At 36.1% G+C, this 22,005-nt stretch overlaps 1 protein-coding gene across 2 annotated transcripts in view; it reads right to left on the reverse strand.

The window, feature by feature from the left end:
* Mulk (acylglycerol kinase-like protein Mulk) overlaps window positions 1-22,005 on the reverse strand; it is a 182,859-nt gene that overhangs the window by 125,473 nt on the left and 35,381 nt on the right. For both annotated transcript variants that reach the window (XM_090402840.1, XM_090402841.1), the window contains exon 4: window positions 19,774-19,853. In XM_090402840.1, coding sequence (XP_090258966.1) covers window positions 19,774-19,853 — 80 coding nt within the window. The remainder of the gene's footprint in view (window positions 1-19,773; window positions 19,854-22,005) is intronic.

The following is a 22,005-nucleotide window of genomic DNA, read 5'->3' on the forward strand; positions in this document are numbered from 1 at the left end:
CACTAAATCCTGCATTGATATCAGTCAACATCAATGTCTTGGTTGCCATTTTTCTCGTACACATCAGTGCCATAACAGAAAATGTTTCTGAAAGTATATCACTTAATAATAGTTGACTAAACATCACAACTTAAAAACACAGTCAAAAATAAACAAAATACCACCAAATATGGTGGTATTATGGTGTCAAAGATTGCAAATACAACTCAAAAGATAATTGCAATGCTGAAATGAACGTTCACATGTAAAGATATGGATGTTATTTTGTCTCTTTACAAAGCCTTGATAAGACCTCACTTGGACAATCGTGCGCAGGTCTGGTTTCTTTCCATTGCGATTCTGATATATTGGAGAGAGTACAAAAGAGTGTGTTAAAAATGATATCAGTATTGTGGAATACTGATTATGAAGACAGATTGAGAATTTGTAGTCTGCAGATACTAGCAAACAGGAGAAAGAGGGGTGATATGATTGAGACCTACAAACTTCTGAAAGGGTCATGCAGGATTTCAATTGATAGAATTTTTCAATTTATGGAGGGTGGGGAAAGGACGAGAGGGCATCCTTGGAAGCTAAGAATGAAGGCCACCAAGAAGGTGTGAGGGCTAGATTTTTCTCTCAGAGGGTGGTGCGTGATTGGAATGAATTGCCATTGTATGTTGTGAGTGCAAGCAGTGTGAATGAATTCAAGAATAAGTATGATAGCTAGTGTGCGTAGTATGTGGCCTCCCTCGAAGAGTCTCTGACTCCCTGGAGGTCTCTCTTAATAATACTATCGCTAATAGCTACAAAAAATAATGACTTATCTGAGAAACATGTGTATGGCATCCACTATATTTTGCCCACCGATTAGAGATCCCTCGACACTTCTGCACATGTCAGAAAAAGGAGAATCCATTCCAATAATAGGGTAATCAATCTGGGATGAGTTTGTTTATTATTACAGGTTGGAAAATTTAGCTTTTCTTTTACGAACATTGCTGTTTTTAAAGTGTAACTATTTTGCTTGTATAACAGTTGGAAAAATGTACGTAGAGTATTAACAAAATTAAAAAAGGTATAGCATAAAACAAAAATGTAACTAAGTTTATTTTTAAGAAAGTAATAAAAATAATAATAATAAAATAATAAAAAGTATAAAATAAAAATAATTATACAGAAAAACAGAAATTTTTTCAAATGAATTTAGATATTCTAAACTTACAGTTGAGAGAACTGAGACACTTTAATGTCCTAAACTGATTAATTATTTATGACTTGTTGTGACTCTTTTAACAACCTCATGCAAAAAAAAATTTTGAAAAAATAGCATTGTCAAATCCTTTTAATCTTCAGAGTCATCTGAATCGGTGTTCGAATCGTCATCACTTTCACTTAAACTGATCACCAAAGGTTCGCATAATTCTTCAATAATTCCGTCTCTGTCCCAATACATATTTTCCAATGATGTGACATGAGAGCAATATTTCCCCCAGTTTTGAACTGTAATACTTTCAATCGCCTGTTCTGAAAGCTTAAAAAGTTTCGACATGTCAATATCCCCAGTTACATTGCGATGCCAAATGAAACTTTTCACTTCTGCCCAAACATACTCAATAGCATTAATATCGCAATGATATGGTGGTAGCCTCAAAGCTAGAAATCCATGCTCTTTGAGCATCGTGTCGAATTTAAATAGTTTAGTTGTGGGCGAGTTTCTTTTGACCAAATTAAGCAATTCGATTTTTCGCATATCTGGGGAACAAGAAATGTTATTTGCAGAGAGTCAATCCATAAGAACTTGCTTCTTATTAGACCAATTTGGAACTTTGTTTAATCAAATAGAGTAATATAAAGCGTTATCAATTATAACAACAGCATTTTTAGGAAGGTTTGGAATCAGTTTTTCTCCTGCCCACTTTTCAAAGATCATAGAATTCATTTGCCCATGGTAATCTCCAATAGTTGAATTGGCTTTGTATAGTAAGTTTGAATTCGGTAAAAAACCCATTTCTCTACCCACACACAAAATTATTATGCGCCACGAGGCATTTCCTGTTTGTAGCACTCCACATTCTTCTTTAGACTGCCAACATTTTCCATAAGTTAAATTACTATCAATCCAAGTTTCATCTAGATACACAATCGGTCTTTTCTCCTCCCTGAAATGTCTTATTGCTCTCAAATACTGCATTCTAGATAAAACAATGTCACTTCGCTCCATGATAAGTTTCCTTTTATTCTGGGACTTTTTAAAACAAAATCCGATTTCATGAAGTAATTTCCTTAAAGTTTCTCTTTTCCAAAGAAAATTAATTTTTTCTTTAAGCACAGGAATCAATTTCAGAACAGTTGGCACTCTTTTCTCGACCACGTAAAATTCGTGAATAGTTCTTCTTATAACGTCTACATTAAAATCATTCAAACTACGGTTTCGATAGTTTTCTTTCTCTGGAGCTTTTTTTTTTTTAGGAGATTTAAATTTTGGCTTACCTTCACCTTTTGATTCCTTACGAATTCTTTTAACAGTCGACCCCGATATGCCCGCAATTGCACTTGCACGTTTTATGACTTGAGAAAGGGAAACAAGGAGACGGCCTTCTGACGGTTCTTTTTCGCAGAATGTCAGCACATTATTCAATATTCTTTTGCAAGAGCTACTGAAACGTTTAACAACAGAACTTGTTGACTGTATTGGATCCATCATACAAATTAATAATAAAAAAAAAATGCAAAAAAAAGCGACAACAAAAATCAAGCTAATACTAGTACAGCAACAGACAAGAAAGTACGTGATTTCGCATGTTGGCGACCAATTCGTACATCTTTCCTTTCTTTCCCCCCTTCAGCATGAATCGACTATTCTTGGCAAAATTCCAAGGATAGACCTACAAACGGTGGGCGAACTATATTAAGGATGACGCTTGCACCCTCCACATTTTGCCACATGAGTGGCACCTGTGCCTGTGTGTTCTGATATTGCCTGCCAGAGAATTCCAAATTTAGAATCCCCTGTTTTTGACTTCCTCTGGCTGAAGGTCTCCTTGCCCCACTTAGCAACATTCATCTGCTACATTTGCCAGTCTCCTAACTCTGAAAACCACTCATACCTCCTCACCTTCCTCTCAATGAAGCTCAACCATCTTCAATCTAGCTATTCAAACAGCGAAGACTTCTTCCTAGGAGACCTGAATGTCCAAAACTCCAACTGTTCTCTTTCTCCAGAACTACCAATTAAGCTGGACATATGCAGAAGTTTTTACTATAAGGCAATGATCTAATGAAAATCTTACACTTATCTATTCAAATTCCCAATAATCCCCTCCACTTTTCTCAATACCCTTGATTTTTTTTACACTAGTTCTTTCAGACACACTGTAGAGGTTACTTCTCCTCTTGACAACTCAGACCACAATCTAATGAACATTTCCAGCCTCACAGAAAACTTCTCCTCTGACCACAGCCAACCTTGAGTCCTTTGGCACTATAAAGGTACCAAGTGAGATGACCTCCAGAACACTACTCTTCTTTTCCATGGGATGACTATTGCTTCCACTGCTCTGATCCAGACACCTGCACTGTACAAGTCAGAGAATCATCCACCCTGACATGAAGTTATTCACCCCTCATTCCACCCAAAATGTTCATTTATTTTCCAAGCCATAGTTTAACAGAAGACATGTAAAAGCAGTTAGGAAAAAAAAAAAAAAAAAAAAAAAAATCAGCTTACCACACATGGCTTGCATCAAGAACCACAACTTCATACTCAGCCTATGCAGAAGCATGCAATAAATGTAAAACAACTATCAGCATATCCAAATAGAAGATGTGCCTTTTGGTCCCTTGCAAAAGCCATCGGATGCAATTTCTGCTCATCTCCACTGCTTTTTCATCCAAATGGCGCTACTGTTACAGCACCCAAAGAAAAAGCTGACCTGGAATCACTCTTTTCCTTAACTTGTGCACAGATAATGAAAGCAAATCACCTCTTCTGTGCTAGCAGCTAAGCAATGTATGCCTCCTGTGGTCTTTCAGCAAAAAAACATAAGAACAGATCATATATTTAGTTTAATCCTTTATCCAAGTGTAAGCAAACAGAGTCTGCGCCTGAAGTATCTTCAGGACTGGGGCAACTCGTGGCAAAGGTGGACTGTTAGTAAATATATAATTTATAGTCTAACCAAGTGCAAAAAACTTCCAAGCATAAGAAGAATATTAGACAGCCTGAATGTTACAAAGTCATCATGCTCCAGAGATAACAACTGTTCTCTATCATCTCTTCTATATGACACTGGAACCTATCCCATCTCATGGAAGCCAGCAAGCAAGCATATATCCAACCCATTCCAGAAAAAGGGAGAAAAGCCTACTGTCCAACAATCGACCAATTGCTATCACCTCAATCCCCTTCAAAATAATGAAGAAAGTTATCAATAGTCAACTTCTTCACTACTTAAAAGCATGCACTTAATCACAACAACTAGTAGGGATTCCGCCAATCGAGATCAGAGATGATATTTTAGCCTACATCACTAACAACCAGAAATGTGTGCTGTCGGCCATGACATTTCCTAGGCTTTGATCATGTTTGACATCAACACCTACTTTGCAAATTACCTTCCTTCAGTCTACCTGACAACTTCTATAGCTTCATAGCCAGCTTCCTCTCTTTTGAGTTTTGTCACCACCGAAGGAGCACCTCAGGGCTCTGTTCTATCACCTACCCACTTATATATAAATGACCTACTCACAATCACTACAAATCCTATCCATAGCTTTGCCCACACTAGCACTCTTCATTCATCCTACTACTTTGACAAACCATGTAGTTTCCAGAATCCCTTACATCAAGATCATCTGCAGCCAGTGCCTTAAACACTGATCTCCATACAATCCTCCAATGGGGCAAAAATAACCTGATCACCTTCAATGCTGCCAAAACACAGTCCTGCCTTTTCTCTTGCAAAAGGAATCTCAGCTCATCTTCCCTTATTTTCAGTAATACACACATCAGACAGGAAGCTATCTCTCCTTGGACTGACATTTACCTCTGGCCTCACAAATACATCACATCAATAGCTTTCTCAGCCTCTAAAAAAACTAGGTATTCTTTTCTGCTCAAGAAGCTATTTTATAGCCACCCAGCTACTAATCCTATACAAATTCCAAATTTACCCATCCTTAGAATACTTTTACACATTTGGGATAATGCACCTAAAATCTTCTTAGAAATGTGTAACTGAATGGCTTGTAAACAGCCTATGAAATGATCTGAGACAAGCTGTTCAACCTAGAGAAGTTTTTGTGAGCAAAAATGATACATGAATTATTTATATTTAATACTTAACTGCTTTTATTGCATATAACAGCCAAAATCATCTAATTCAAGAATTTTTATTGGATGAATTCAAATATGTAAACTAAACCAAAGCAGTCCAGTCCAAAACATCTGCAAAAAAAGGGCCAGAAAAGTGTGAAATGAGTGTTATATTTCACTGATTTGAAAATTTCAAGGCTAGCAACATTAAAGCCAAAGTGTAGGTAAAAGCACAAGGCCTTGGAGTACTCCAGCAGTGATGGAAAAAAATCAGAAGAGAGGGACCCATCTGCCTACTATGGGATACAATGAATACCAGAGAGAAAGCTGACAATCCATTTACAAAGGGTAAGAGGGAGCCCATAAGATGGTAGATTGGTAAGAAGACAATGCCAGACTCAAATACGTTGGAAGTATCAAGAGTGACCACGAGTTTCTGCAAATATTTCCATGGCCATGTGTCCAAACATTTGTAAGTTTAGTAAGGTAGTCAGCTATAGAACAAGAGTGGCAGAATCCATACTGGTGGTCATTAATTAACTGATGGGGCTCTAGGTAGTGAAGAAGCTGCTTTATTCCATAACAAGTCTCAATGGCAAGTCCTGTCTATGCACCTTAGACCCCATATATTGTTAATGCAAGATACTCTCCAACTTCACTGCGATTCAAACATCTAGAAACCTGCTAAACCCACATGTTGTCCAAACATCCTAGCAATAAAAAACATTACAATAGATCCTATTGATATACTTGCAAGCCTGGACATTGTTAATATGTTCACCAACGTACCAAGAACAGAAACCACCCATCAGACACAATTGATCTCTTTAAACACTGAATCAATAGCATTTTTCAAATTCCAAGAGGAATATTTTGAACAGAAGGAAGGAGTAGCAATGGGATCCTCCCTCTCTCCCTTGTAACCAAACCTAGGATCTATTGTAAAGTTTTTTTATTGCTAGGATATTTGGACGACATGTGGGTTTAGCAGGTTTCTAGATATTTGGATCGCAGAGAAGTTGGAGAGTATCTTGCATCAACAATATATGGGGTCCCCAAGGTGCATAGATAGGACTTGCCACAGACTTGTTGTGGAATAAAGCAGCTTCTTCAGATGAAGTAGTTTAGGAAGAGAAAAAAAAAGCCTTCAAGTATCAAGGAACACAACCTAATATTTGGTAGAAATATGTAGACAATATTTTCATCGTTTAGCCTGGCTCTATCACCCAATTATAAGATTTTGTCACATACCTCAACAGCCTTCGCCCTCGATTAAATTCACTGTTGCATTACAAGAAAACAGGTCTTTGCCATTTTTGGATACACTTGCTGAGATATACGAACAGAACACAGTCAATTTCTCAGTCTATAAAGGAAGCTGACAAACAATCAGACATTACCTACATGCCACAGCCCATTACAGAAAACAGGCATCATCCATTCTCTATGAGATAGGACTAAAAAGGAACCAAGAGTTACAATATCTGAATTCAATCCTACCGATGAATGGTTACAATAGAACATTAATAAAAAAAAAAAATTATATGTCAACCTCCAAACCAATCAGATGAACAGGAAAACCAAGACTTTAGAGAAGTAATGATTATCACATACACTAGTGTTCCAAAAACTATGAACGAACTACATTTTTTTTATAAGAAAAAAATATTTCATAACTACAGCCAAATATGGACATAAATTTATTGCCGGTATACTAATAAATTACATTATAAAAAAAATTTTAATTTATTAGTATAAAAAAAAATGGACAAATTAAATTGCAATACAATTTGGCAAAGTTACAAATTTCCTAAGGAATTAATGCACAGTGCTTACAGAAAACTATGTGGAGAAACAATTCAGTATGGAATATGTCCACCACAAACTGCAATGCAGCTCTCATAACATCATACCATGCTTTACACCAAGTAATTCAGAAGCTCTTAAGGCAAACTGTCCCATTCCTCTGTAAAATCTAATATATATAATAAAAATAGAAATATTTTTTCTATGTCGAATTTACATGGGCAATTAAATTACATAAAATACTTGTATTTAAAATAAGGTATAACTCACTTTACTGTATTAAATCTGGAAACAAATTGTTAGAATATTTAAATAAGAACCACTAGAATTGTAACATAAATTAAACTGACAGGATTAGGCAAATAGACCCAAGGCTAGTGACAATCGCAAAGGTCACCGGATTATGAGTTTACCTGCCAAAACCCAACGATAGCGGCGGTGACGGAAAAACCCTCCAGTAAATCCAGGTGACTTAATTTGAAGAAGGGCAAAGGTCAGGAGAGTGACATAAAAGAGAGAGTTGAGGGGGCAAGGGGGCTCTTGTTTCAAAGTTTTATTCCTGTGCCAAGCCTTTCCCGAGGATGGGGAGAGTCACATTCCACTAGCAGCAGAAGCAGTCCTTTCAAGATGTCCTACCGTATGATTCTTCAATGATCTACATGTATGCTGAATTATCGCTGCCGTAACCTAGTGCCCGATCGGAAATTTTTTTTTGGAAGAAGCGGAACGTGCCCATAAGCCTTAAGGATCTAGGACTATGTGATGAACTGGCAAAGATTGTAAGTAGAATGTTTTATGTAATATCTTAGATTGTGAGGTTTAAGCGATGAATGTTGATTCTGTTATCTATTAGCATAGAAAGTACTAGAGAAGTTGATAAGTCACATATCTGTTTGAATGTGAATAGCAATATATAGTTCTAAAAATCTGCTAATGTTGTTATCATCATCATCAAATTCCTGCCATGTACCCTCAAGGGGTGTACAGGATATGAGAGTACTACATGAAAAAATTACATCATTACTAACTTCCTATCTACAATTTTCCTCCAAATCAGTCTGTTACTTGTCAAGACTCCAACATCATCAGATCTTATATTTTTATCGTCTAAGGCACTTTGTACCGTATCAATACACCTATATCTTGGTCTTCCTCTGGGTCGTTTTCCTGCCAACCTGGCAGAGAACACTTGTTTTGCTAATCTTTCCTCTCCCATTCTATTTAAGTGACCATACCACCTGAGATTAGCTCTGCTAACCCATTCCTGGATGCTGACAATGTCAAGTTCTTTCCTAATATCCTCATTTTTAATGATATTGCCATTGATGCCATCTGTTCGCACCTCTAATCTTTCTCAGGACTCTCATATCTGCGGTCTCTAGTCTTTGGTCAAGTGTATTACTTCTGACCCAGCTCTCAGATCCATAAGTTAAAACTGGTTTGAACACTATTTTGTATACAGCTAATTTAGTGTTCCGACTAATTTCTCTCTTATTCCATATGAATTTATTCAATTGACTTCCCACCATACCAGCTTTGCTGATTCTGTTGTCTATTTCAATATTTAATTTACCATCTTCAGTAAAAATCATGCCTAAGTAGCTGAAATGTTTTACTTGTTCCACAGGTTCTCCATTCACAACACAATTGACATTTTCAATGATTCTGCCTATTTTCATTGTCTTTGTCTTTGTCTTTTTATTGCTGACCTTCATACCACATCTATTACAACAGCTATTCAATTTAGTCAGAGAATCTTGCAGACTTGTAGTGGATTTATTTAGAAGTATAACATCATCCGCATACAGCAAAGAGCTGACATTAACATCTCCAATTTTGATATCAGATTTAATACCACTTTCCTTCATAATGTGATCCATATAAATAATGAATAACAGAGGGGATAATGTACATCCTTGTCTCACACCAGATTTAACATTAAACCATCTTCCTGTACTTCCTTCCATTCTAACTGCTGACTTACAACTCAAATAAAGACGAAGTATTGCTTGATATAATGCCCCATTGACACCATATAACTGCAGTGTATTGAATAGCTTCTCTCTTGGCACCTTGTCATATGCCTTTTCCAAATCGACAAAACTTAAATACAGATCTTTGTTATATTCCCATGCTTTCTCGACTATTTGTCGTAAAGTGAAGATCTGATCCTGAAAGCCTCTATTTGGCCTAAATATAGCTTGTTCTTCACCAAGCTTTTCTTCCACAATTCTTCTCAACCGTTTCTCAAGTATACTTGCATAGAACTTGCCAGGAACACGCAGTAGGAAAATACCTCTGTAATTCTCACATTCAGTTTTATTTCCCTTTTTATATATGGGTACTATGAGAGCTCTACTCCAATCATCGGGAATTCATCCCTCTGTCCAGGCTTTCTGAACTATGCAGTGCAGCTACTGTAAGACTTTTATACCACCATACTTCAGCATTTCTGGTCAAATATCATCTACTCCTGCTGCCTTTCCATATTTCAAGCCTTTGATGGCTTTTTCTACTTCAAGTATGGATATGTATTCCTGACTGCATGCCTGGTCAGTGTTTTTAATCACTATGCTGTCATCACTGCTTGTTTCATTTAGCAGTTTTTCAAAGTAATTACTCCATACTTCAAGGATATCTTTTTATCCCGTTTTCATGTCACCTTTATCATCTCTAACTCCTTTTATAGCACTCTTTCCTCCATTCCTAAGCTTCTTCAACAACCGCCAGAATATTTTGCCACCTTCTTGATATTTATTTTCTATATTCTTGCCAAAGTCTTCCCATGACTTTTGTTTAGCTAGTTTTACACAGTGTTTAGCATTCTTGCATTTGTCTCTGTATTCTCTAAGAGCACAAGCTGACTTATTTGCCAGGAACTTTTGATATGCTTTCTTCTTTTCCTTCACTACCTCTTTAACTTCCTGTGTCCACCATGGAGTTCTGATTTTTCTGTCCTTGCAGATAACCTCACCACATGCCTCTCTGGCAGAATCAATCAATGTTTTCTTCAGAGTTTGCCACTGAATCTCCAAGGTTTGATTCCTGTTCTCAAACTCTTTCATCTTTCTGTATTTTAGTCTACAGTTCACATCTGAGAGCTTCTCAACTTTTATTCGCTTTAAAACTTTCTTACATGTTATTCTTTTCAATATGAAATTCAATTTTATCCTGCTCAAGACTAAATAATGATCACTTCCAATTTCAAATCCTCTGTACACTCTAGTGTCCTGCACCAGGGAGAAAACATCACTATCAACAATAACATAGTCAATGAGACTTTTATTATTCCTAGCCTCTTCTCTCCATGTGAATTTGTGCACATTTTTATGGTGGAACATGGTGTTAGTAATAACCAGTCCATGTCCTGAGCAGAAATCCAACAGATATTTGCCAATATTATTAACTTTGCTCTTTTCTCCAAATTTTCCCAAAATATTTTTGTATGTCTCACAATCATTTCCTACTCTACTATTTAGATCCCCAACAAGGACCAACTTTTCCTTTTTCATTGTGTCAGTTGCTTTCTCTAGAGCCTCAAAAAATTTCTCCACTTCTACCTTAGTAGATCATTCTGTGGGACCATAGGCACAAATAAGTCTCATTGTCCAGTTCCCCATTTTCATATTTGCCTACATTACTCTACTTGAGACTGACTGCCATTCAAGAAGATTAGCCTCGTATTTTGTGTTGAATACTATGGCTACTCCTTCTTTTCCTTGATTGTCATTGCCTGAATATAACATTTTGTATTTATTGCTCAAAAAGATCTCACCAGTTTTTGTCGTTTTTGTTTCAGTCACCCCTATTATGTCGATCTGGTACTTATCTAATTCCTCAGCTAGCTCCATTTCTTTGCAATTCAGGCTTCTTACGTTGATAGTACCGATTTTTAATTCTGGTGATGTTGAGTTGGAGTTTGTTTTCAGATTTGTTCCAGTAGCTGACTTTTCGCTGTTCGCCCTGGTTCCCTGGCGAAAACAACGGGGGCCTTGTTTAACCGGGTGACGCCCCAGCCGGCATGAAATTTTGTCATGTTGTACCATCATTTTTTTATTTTGGTTTAACCAATAAGAATACAATTTGGTCGGCTAAATCCAAAATTGCCAGCCCATCCTCGTTCGTTCAGTATCAAAGTAGATACCCAACAGGGTGCACCACGAGAAGGTGAGGATTGGACATTAGGTCAGAAGCCCTGGTCGGTTCTCTGCATTCCTTTAAAGGCTATGTGGAGGTCTCCTCTCAGTTATACAGCTTTGACCCTTAATCACCCCTGCTAATGTTGTGTATTGCTAAAATTGAATGGTTTAAGTTTTGCCTTTTTCTGTTTATAACGTGAGTGAAGTTAAAGTGTGTTAAATTCTATCCAAGTGTCTGAAAATTTATGTTAATTTATAATGTCTTTGTCTTAAAGCTTGAGCGAAAATGCTTAAATAATTGTGTGGAGAGTTCGACAAATGATTTGTATTGTCTCCATTGTGCTCTTGCTGCCTTAGTTAGGACCAGACACGTGATATGTGCTGTTTGAATTTTGTAAATAATTTGTCCTAGAATGAATAAACATGTTTGTTTTGTTAATAGCTTGCCTGATCTTGTTTAGCCAATGCACTGTCTCATAAAAATATCGAACCTGCGTGCCTAAAATTAGAGAAATTGCCACGACTGACTATTTAAGGTATCATTTTTAAAAGTTTACTATTAAAGTGGTATAACTATTCTTCCTGTGCATAACTTTAATTCAGGGTGGCGCAGTTGAAAAAACAAATAAATTTTCCCTGAATTATATCGCATGGGAAATAGTCAACACTGTATCCATGAATTGCCTATTCTAGAGGTCTTTTACTAACTGCACCAACACTTGTAGGTAGCATAAAGGATTACAAGCAGGGACTAAATTAATCTGCTTAAGATAAAAAAAGGTAAAAAGAACTTAACAGAAAGATTTAAACGAGTAGAAGTAAAGTAGACATAAGGAAAGAGAATAAGATAAGAAAATTAAATCATAGAATATTACAATTGGCGCAGATCGACATACAAAAAAAGAATTATAAATAATAATAACTTTGATAAAAAAAATATTACACCTCCTTTAGAGAAAGGATAAGGCCTTGTTTGTTTTCTGGAGGAGAATTTTGAGCAGCAATGCTTGGAGAGCATGCTTGCCACTCGATTCAATTAATATCCTTGGTCTCCAGAGGTATCTCCACTGCTCATGTATGATGTGATGCAGCATTGTTATCCATAAAAATGAATTCTTTGCCTACAGCACCACCAAACAATTGAACATGACATTAAAGAACTTCATTGCAATATTATTCACCAGTCATATTTCCTTTACAAATTTCCAGCACTTGTAGTTTAGTGTGTCCATTAAGCATAATGTCTCCCCAGCACTGCCATATCTATCCCTTTCAAGAAAATTCTCATGATGGTAAGCAGTACCACTTTCATGCCAGATCAAGTGTCATCTAGAATTGAAGGAAAGACTAAAACAACTTCCATCCATAAAGAGTAGATTAGTCCATTGATATCATGTCCAATGTTTATGGATACAACATCATTGAAAACGTGTGCTACAATGAGCTGTGGATAAAGGGACATAGACTACAAGCCTTCAGACATATAGGCCTACTTGTTGCAGACATCTTGCCATAGTGTGTCAAGATATCCATGTAGCAATGCTTGAATGAAGTGAAGCCGATTTGCCGTGGTGTGTCAATTATGTTTCACTGTTATAACCAAAAATCTATCTTCATGCTCTGTGGTAGAGCGAGGCGACCTCTGAGCAAATGTCTGGAACACATTCCATTGGTATGAAACACTGCCCAGAGCCTGAATATAACACTATATAAGATTCCAAACTCTCTGGAAATATCAGTAATTCTATGGCCTTTTCAAGCTTTCCAACAATTCTTCCCCATATGAAATCACCTAGACAATGTCTTTGAGACATTACAAGACATCCAAGTTTACAACTTTATTCCTTTGTGAAAAGAGCTTCCTTCAAACACAAAATTTGAACGTGTACCTGCTTTCAACTCAAAATCGTCAGTTTTTGGTTGTAATCTTCAAAAATAGTGTTCGTCCTAAGGTTTTGGACACTAGTGTATATGCAATCAGCTACAGATAAAATAGCAAGGATGCTTTATCAACAGGATATAAAGGTTGCCTTTTACTTAATCAACAAGATCTCTAATTACCTAAAATCTGCTAAACCTTATCATCTGCTACTTAAAAAAACAGGTTTCTGCAAGAGTAGCTGTGGTTTACGTTAGCCAGGATAGACAGGCAAGTCAGGAGAGGGACGCCAATAAGAACACTTCAAGGATGTTAAGAACGAAAGAAAACAAATCAGGACTGGCAGCACACACAACTGAAACAAAACATCAAGTACTATTGTAATAAACAAAAATGCTCGACACAGATTACAATTTTTTTCAAGAGTGTTCAACGAATAAACTCCATATACAGTGGTATATTTAGATTTTGCAAAGGCATTTGATAAATTGCCATATGACAAGCTGGTAATTAAATTGGAATGGATGGGGCTGAACAGTAGATTGGTTCACTGGATTGGAGATTGGTCGTCTGATAGGTATCAGCGAGTTGTCTATGGAGGAGCGATATCCCAGAAGAGGAAAGTTACTAGTGGTGTACCTCAAGGGTCTGTTTTGGGTCCATTGCTGTTTAATTTGTATGTAAATGATATCTGGAGAAGTCTGAATGGTGATGTGCAGTTGTTTGCAGATGATGCAAAGTTGGGCAGAGCTATCAGGAGTAGTGTGGATGCTGTAGCTTTGCAAGAGGACTTGAATACACTGTCTGAATGGGTAAATAAGTGGGGATGTCAATTCAATGTTTCAAAGTGTAAGGTTTTGAAATTTGGGAAGCAGAGATGGGATGTAAAGTACACAATCAGTGTGTATATCTTGGAAGAGGTAGAGGAAATGAGAGATCTGGGAGTGATTGTAGACCAGGACCTAAAATTTCGGGGACATGTTACTAAAATAGTGAAGACAACACAGCAGATAATGGGAATGATGTGGAGAACATTGACTTGTAGAAATAAGGATGTTATGGTTCCTTTGTATAAGGCTTTGATCAGGCCACATATGGATTACTGTGCACAGATCTGGTCACCTGGTTTTCAAAAAGATGAAATTGCGTTGGAAAAAGTTCAGAGGCGATTGACTAAGGTGGTTTCTGGTCTCTGGAATGTAGAGTATGAAGTCAGATTGACAAAATGCAATGTGCAGAAATTGGCGGATAGAAGGAGGAGGGGGGATATGATTGAGACATATAAGCTGTTAAGTGGTTATTACCAGATTAACGTTGGGGAAGTTTTTGCACAGAATGGGTGAGGATAGCAGGAGAACAAGAGGTCATTCCTGGAAGCTGTATAAAGAGGGTGTGAGGAGCAGGTTTTTTGCATGGAGAGTGGTGAGTGATTGGAATGCTTTGCCCGAGAGAGTGGTGTCTGCAGAGACAGTGAATATATTTAAGGCACAGTATGATAAACTGCGTGTATAACAGTGGACCTCCCACAATGAGTCTTTGATTCCATGGAGGTTTTTATAATAATAATAATTATAATAATAAGCTGAAATGATGCACCAAAGAACAAGGAATGATTTTTAGATCAGGTCTGGCCTTCACTAATTAATCATGACATGCATGTAGTGAGCAATAGTACAGCAGTCCACAAACCAGAACAGAACCATAGCAAATGCATGCTTTCCATTGTTATTTATGTTTAAATATGTTCATCATTTATGTTAACCGTTATTACCTGTTTTCTAGTTCACATCATTCTCCTTATGATGTGAAACAAACGATTTTCAAGAAACCAGTCGAGAAATCAATAAAAATAGTATAGTTTCTTATTCTATCTGATTCTTTAATTGTTGAATAATACTGGAATAGACATTCCTACCTGTGAGTATCCTTTTTGTATTCATTTAGCAAATCAAGTGCCCAATAGCAAACTTTTTGATAATCCAAGGTCATTATCACTTTTGGCATGGAACAACTGTAGAAAGGTTTTCTGCTCGATTATCAAGTAAATTATAATAAACAAGAAATCATATTCTTGTTTTTTTTTTATCCTATACTCAAGTGTAAGCAAATAAAGTTTGCACATGAATCATTTCACCATCGTGGTCACTCGCCTCTGGATCCTCTCTCTACCATTTCCTCATCCCCAAGAAACTCAGGTGACCAGACCTGAGCACAGTAATCCAGATGTGGTCATATCAAGGTTTTATAAAGCAGAATGATAACTCCCTTATCTCTGCATTCTTCAATAACCAAGTAGTACTGTGAACTACCTGGCTATTTTAGCAATATGGCCTCTAAACTTCAACTCACTATCTACTATTATTATTCCCAAATCCCTGACTTCATCAATTTCTTGGAGTAAAGTTCCATCAATGTGGTACACAAATTTTAATCTTTGTATCCCAAAATGCACAATTGCACTTTTCCACATTAAAACAACATCCATTATGTATTGCCCATACTATCAGCCCATTCATATCATCCTGCAAGCTCCCCACATCATCTTGATTAACTATTACACTCTCTACTCAACTTTACATCATCATACGTTGCTATGCATTATGGGAGGGTCACTACTGTGACTAGTTTCAACCTTTATTGGAGACACCCAGTAAGATGCTGAAGTTAAATCAGCACAGAAGTCACACATTTTCCTAAACAGCGGGTAGTGAACCTTCCCATAATGCATAACAATATGCATGTCCAAAAGGAAGTATTTTGCATTATTTGATATTAAGGCCATAATGTGAAGTCAATAGCCTCTACATACAAGTTGTCATAAAAATACTTCATGTGCAAACTCTGTTTGCTTATACACACAGATATAAGATTAAAATGAAAATAGAATTTCTTGTCTATTATCATTTATATGTCATAGAACAGTATCCTATTGAAGTTGGGTTGCAAATTTCCATGACTGTTATTCATCAGTTGAATAAGTAGTAGCTTGTTTTTTTTGCTTGGCCAGAAAGTAAATTACAATTAAGAAGAAATCATTATTAAAACTTTAGGTGAATCAATCAATGTCTGCACTGATTTAGCTCTTGTATTACTATAGCTCTAGCTTCCAACAAATGATGAGACCTCAATGAAGATCAATGTGTATAATGCATGGCAATATGCACATCTAAAAGGTGATATGCTGTGCATTATAGAATGCAAACTTTTGTTTCCTCATGCTTAGGTAAAGGATTAAAAAAATAACATAACTCCTTGCAAACCATCAAACAAACCAACTTGCTACAACTATCCTCAACCAGAATACTTTAATAATATGGTGATACACCATTTTGCTATGTGCATATGGAAAACATAACTTCCACATTAATTTACAACTTCTAAATCTTTTAGAGATTTAGATTTAGAAGTTGTAAAATCTCTAAAAATCACTAAAGACATATAAATCTCTTTAGATCTCATAAACCATGTAGGCTGATGTAATTACTGAAATCATATCTGTAAATAACATCACTCATATTTTCATAAGTGATATTATTTAATTCAAGGTGAATTAAATAATATCACATCCTTCAAGGTAACTTGGTTACCTTGAAGGATGTGATATTATTAGGAAGTTAGGAAGGACACAGGAGGTTAAAGAGGCAGTGAAAGTAAAGAAGAAAGCATATCAAAAGTTCCTGCAAAATAAGTCAGCTTGTGCTCTTAAAGAATACAGAGACAAATGTAAGAAAGCCAAACACCATGTAAAACTATCTAAACAAAAGTCATGGGAAGACTTTGGTAAGAACATAGAAAATAAATATCAGGAAAGTGGTAAGATATTCTGGAGGCTGTTGACAAACCTAACAAATGGAGAAAAAAGTATGTAAAAGGAATTAGGGATGATAAAGGTGACATGAAAACTGGAGAAAAAGACATTTTTGATGTATGGAGTAATTACTTCGAAAAATTGCTAATTTTCCCCCCCCAATGTAAAGCAGTGGGGAAAAAATATTCAAAACGCCACGGTTATATGGTATCAAAGGAGAATTATATGAAGCAATACTTAGTCTTTATTTGAGCTGTAAGTTAGCAGTTAGAATTGAAGGAAGTACAGGAAAATGGTTTTTGATATTAAATATGGTATCAAGCAAAGATGTACGTCATCCCCTCTGTTATTCATTGTCTATATAGATCACATTATGAAGGAAAGTTGTATTAAAAACCTGATATCAAAATTGGAAATGTTAATCTCAGCTCTTTACTTTATGTGGTTGATGTTATACTGCTGAATAAATCCAGTATAAGTCTGCAAGATTCCCTGACTAAATTGAATAACAGTTGTATAATAGATATGGCATGAAGGTCAGCAATAACAAGCTAAAAAGACAATGAAAATAGGCAGAAGCATTGTAAATATCAACTGCATTGTGAATGGAGAACCTATAGAACAAGTAAAACATTTCAGCTACTTAGGCACGATTTTTAGTGAAGATAGTAAAATAAATATGCAAACAGACAACAGAATCAACAAAGCTGGTATAATAGGAAGTCAACTGCATAAATTTATATGGAATAAGAAGTTCAGAAAGCCTGGACAGAGGGACGAATTCCCGATGATTGGAGTAGAGCTCTCATAGTACCCATATATAAAAAGGGAAATAAAACTGCATGTGAGAATTACAGAGGTATTTCCCTACTGAGTGTTCCTGGCAAGATCTATGCAAGTATACTTGAGAAACGGTTGAGAAGAATTGTGGAAGAAAAGCTTGGTGAAGAACAAGCTGGATTCAGGCCAAATAGAGGCTGTCAGGATCAGATCTTCACTTTACAACAAATAGTCGAGAAAGCATGGGAATATAACAAAGATCTGTATTTAAGTTTTGTCGATCTGGAAAAGGCATATGACAAGGTGACAAGAGAGAAGCTATTCAATACGCTGCAGTTATATGGTGTCAATGGGACATTATATCAAGCAATACTTAGTCTTTATTTGAGCTGCAAGTCAGCAGTTAGAATTGAAGGAAGTACAGGAAGATGGTTTATTGTTAAATCTGGTGTGAGACAAGATTGTACATTATCCCCTCTGTTATTCATTATCTATATGGATCATATTATGAAGGAAAGTGGTATTAAACATGATATCAAAATTGGAGATGTTAATGTCAGCTCTTTGCTTTATGCGGATGATGTTATACTTCTAAATAAATCCGCTACAAGTCTGCAAGATTCTCTGACTAAATTGAATAGCTCTTGTAATAGATATGGTATGAAGGTCAGCAATAAAAAGACAAAGACAATGAAAATAGGCAGAATCATTGAAAATGTCAACTGTGTTGTGAATGGAGAAGCTGTGGAACAAGTAAAACATTTCAGCTACTTGGGCATGATTTTTACTGAAGATGGTAAATTAAATATAGAAATAGACAACAGAATCAGCAAAGCTGGTATGGTGGGAAGTCAATTGAATAAATTCATATGGAATAAGAGAGAAATTAGTCAGAACACTAAATTAGCTGTATACAAGACAGTGTTCAAACCAGTTTTAACTTATGGATCTGAGAGCTGGGTCAGAAGTAAAACACTTGACCAAAGACTAGAGACTTCAGATATGAGAGTCCTGAGAAAGATTATAGACGTGAACAGATGGCATCAATGGCAGTATCATATTAAAAACGAGGATATTAGGAAAGAACTTGACATTGTCAGCATCCAGGAATGCGTTAGCAGAGCTAATCTCAGGTGGTATGGTCACTTAAACAGAATGGGCGAGGAAAGATTAGCAAAACAAGTGTTCTCTGCCAGGTTGGCTGGAAAACGACCGAGAGGAAGACCAAGATATAGGTGGATTGATACGGTACAAAGTGCTTTAGACAATAGAAATATAAGATCTGATAATATTGAAGTGTTGACAAGTAACAGACTGATTTGGAGGAAAATTGTAGATAGGAAATTAATAATGATGTAATTTTTTTCATGTAGTACTATCATATCCTGTACACCCCTTGAGGGTACATGGCAGGAATTTGATGATGATGATGATGAAAAATTAGTCAAAACACTAAATTAGCTGTATACAAGACTGTATTCAAACCAATTTTAACTTATGGATCTGAGAGCTGGGTTAGAAATAAAACACTTCACCAAAGACTAGGACCACAGATATGAGAGTCCTGAGAAAGATTAGGGGTGTGAACAGATGACATCAATGGCAATATCATATTAAAAATGAGGATATTAGGAAAGAACTTAACATTGTTAGCATCCAGGAATGTGTTGGTAGAGCTAATCTCAGGTGGTGTGGTCACTTAAACAAAATGGGAGAGGAAAGATTAGCAAAACAAGTGTTGTATACCAGGTTGGTAGGACAAAGATCCAGAGGAAGACCAAGATATAGGTGGACTGATACATTAAAAAGTGCCTTAGAAAACAAAAATATAAGATCTGATAATGTTGGAGTCTTGATTTGGAGGAAAATTGTTGATAGGAAGCTAGTAATGATGTAAGTTTTTCATGTAGTACTATCATAATATCCTGTACACCTCTTGAGGATACATATCAGGAATTTGATGATGATGAGATAAACAAGTATGTATACAGTAAACTATGAGAATATAATTGCAGTGACATATGTAGAATGATTATAGAAAAGATGAAAGTGAATATCAGCTTACCCATTTCTTGCAGTAGGATTAAGAAGCACTGTGATATGACGGACCTTGGAATTTGAATTCATGGTTTGGTCACCATATTGCTAGAAACAATCAGGATTTCGATATGAAAGATTCTTAAATATCATACTACAAGAATCTTAAACTAGGTTTTGAAATTATATGTTGTAATGAAGGCAGTTTAAAATTATAGATAAAAATGTTCAACTTTGATATCTAATGTAGTTCTAAAATTAATTTCACTATTGTAACTCAAAAATCTTTTTTAACTTTTGTAAGTAATTCGCTACGAGTAGATTTGTATGAATAATAAATAACCAAGATCTAACAAGCAGACTTTTTTTTATTAACAATAGATGTATCCTTGACATGTTTTGCTGTCTATTTGGCAGACAGCATCTTCAGGTAGTTTTTTTTTTTTTTTAAAAAAAACTAAACATTTCCTAACAGCTGAAAAGACTGAATTATAGTTTAATCAAATGTATTGGTAGGAATGTTATGTATAGTCCAGTGTTTCTTGACCTTGTTTCATGCATGCCCCTTTTTTAATATTAGTTTTTGTGGTGTCACCCCCCACCCCTCCCTTGCAATTCTTGTGTTGCAAGGGAGGGGATGGGGGGAAATTTTTAAATATTCATACAAATTTAAATATGTCATCAAATCTTTCAAAAATTGTATATATCTGGCATCACTGCACAGACCGTTGAATCATATTGGCCTTTCAGAAACATTCGCGATTTCATTACAGGAAGTCTCAAATGGTCTGGAAATGTTTCTGCGAGTATAAATAAGGCTCGAAATGGCAAGATGGCAGTAACACTGCAACACTGATCAACAGTGAGAAGTCGATGGCCAGCGTTATTTTACTCCTATTCGCAATGACCATGATACATAGTATAAAAACAATATTTTCTAGTGTAGAAAAATGGATACATTTTTAATTGGACGTAAGCGATCATCTGACTACTGTGGAGCATCAACGTCAACAAATTCAGGTTCACAGAGTATCACTCTGAAAGTAAAATCAAGAAAGTATGCAGCAGAATATTTAGATTTCGGTTTTACAAACACAGAAGTAAATGATGAAGAAAGACCACTCTGTGTTATGTGTTCGAAAATTTTGGGGGCTGATAACATGAAACTGAATAAACTTAAAATTCATTTGGAAACACTTCATAAGGAGTATGTTAACAAACCTTGAGAGGTCATTGTTGCCAAACTGACATGTTTTGAAAAGCAAAAATCTAGCATTAAAGAGCTTGTCTGTAAATGAAAAAGGTTTACTAGCTTCTTACAAAATTGCATATAAAATAGCTAGGTGCAAAAAGCCCCACGCTTTCAGAGAAGACCTAATTCTCCCAGCTGTGATTGATATTGTGGAAACTATGCTTGGAGAAAGTTTTACTAAACAACTAGTGCACACCTCTATCAAATGATACCACTGCTCGGTGAATTGGTGATATATGCGAAGATATGCACCAACAACTTTTGTTGAACCTTTGTGACCAATTATTCTCAATTCAGCTTGACAAGGCAACAGATAGCAACAACAAGAACTTTCATTTAATTATTTATGTTTGATTTTGCGATGGATTAACAGCAGTTGAAGAGTTATTGTTTTGTAAACCAATAGGAAAAAGAACCACAGGACCTGAATTGCTCAAAATATTGGACAATTTTATATGCAAGACAAACATGCAGTGGAAAAATTGTGTTGGATTTGCACTGATGGTGCTCGAGTTCTGTCTGGAAGGTTTAAACGCTTACAAGCCCTAGTGAGGAAAAAATCCCCGCAACGTATTTGGACACATTGCATGATTATTCGTAGAGAAGTTCCTGCTGCAAAGGAAATGAGGAGTCCTGGTCTAAACATTGTGGTAACAACAGTCATAACCGTGATGAATTATATAAAAAGGAGACCCTTAAAATCAAGACTCTTTTCTGAACTTTGCAAAGACATGGCTAGAGAGGAACTTCACAACATTACTATTTTACTGCATGACAAGATGGTTATCACAGGGAAAATGTTTACAACATGTTTAAGAATTAAGAGATGAAATAGCAAATCTTCTTGGAAGAGGAAAATCATGAAGCAGAGTAGTTTAGAGACCACTTACTTGTGATGAAATTGAGCTACTTGGTGGACATATTTGAGAAACCAAATATATTAAACCTACAACTCCAAGGAAAAAATACAAATATCTTAGAGATGAGTGACAAAGCTAATGTATTTTG

The sequence above is a fragment of the Typopeltis vanoorti genome, chromosome 13, assembly GCF_054136105.1.
Source record: "Typopeltis vanoorti isolate ZY-2024b chromosome 13, IOZ_Tvanoo_1.0, whole genome shotgun sequence".
Classification (NCBI taxonomy): domain Eukaryota; kingdom Metazoa; phylum Arthropoda; class Arachnida; order Uropygi; family Thelyphonidae; genus Typopeltis; species Typopeltis vanoorti.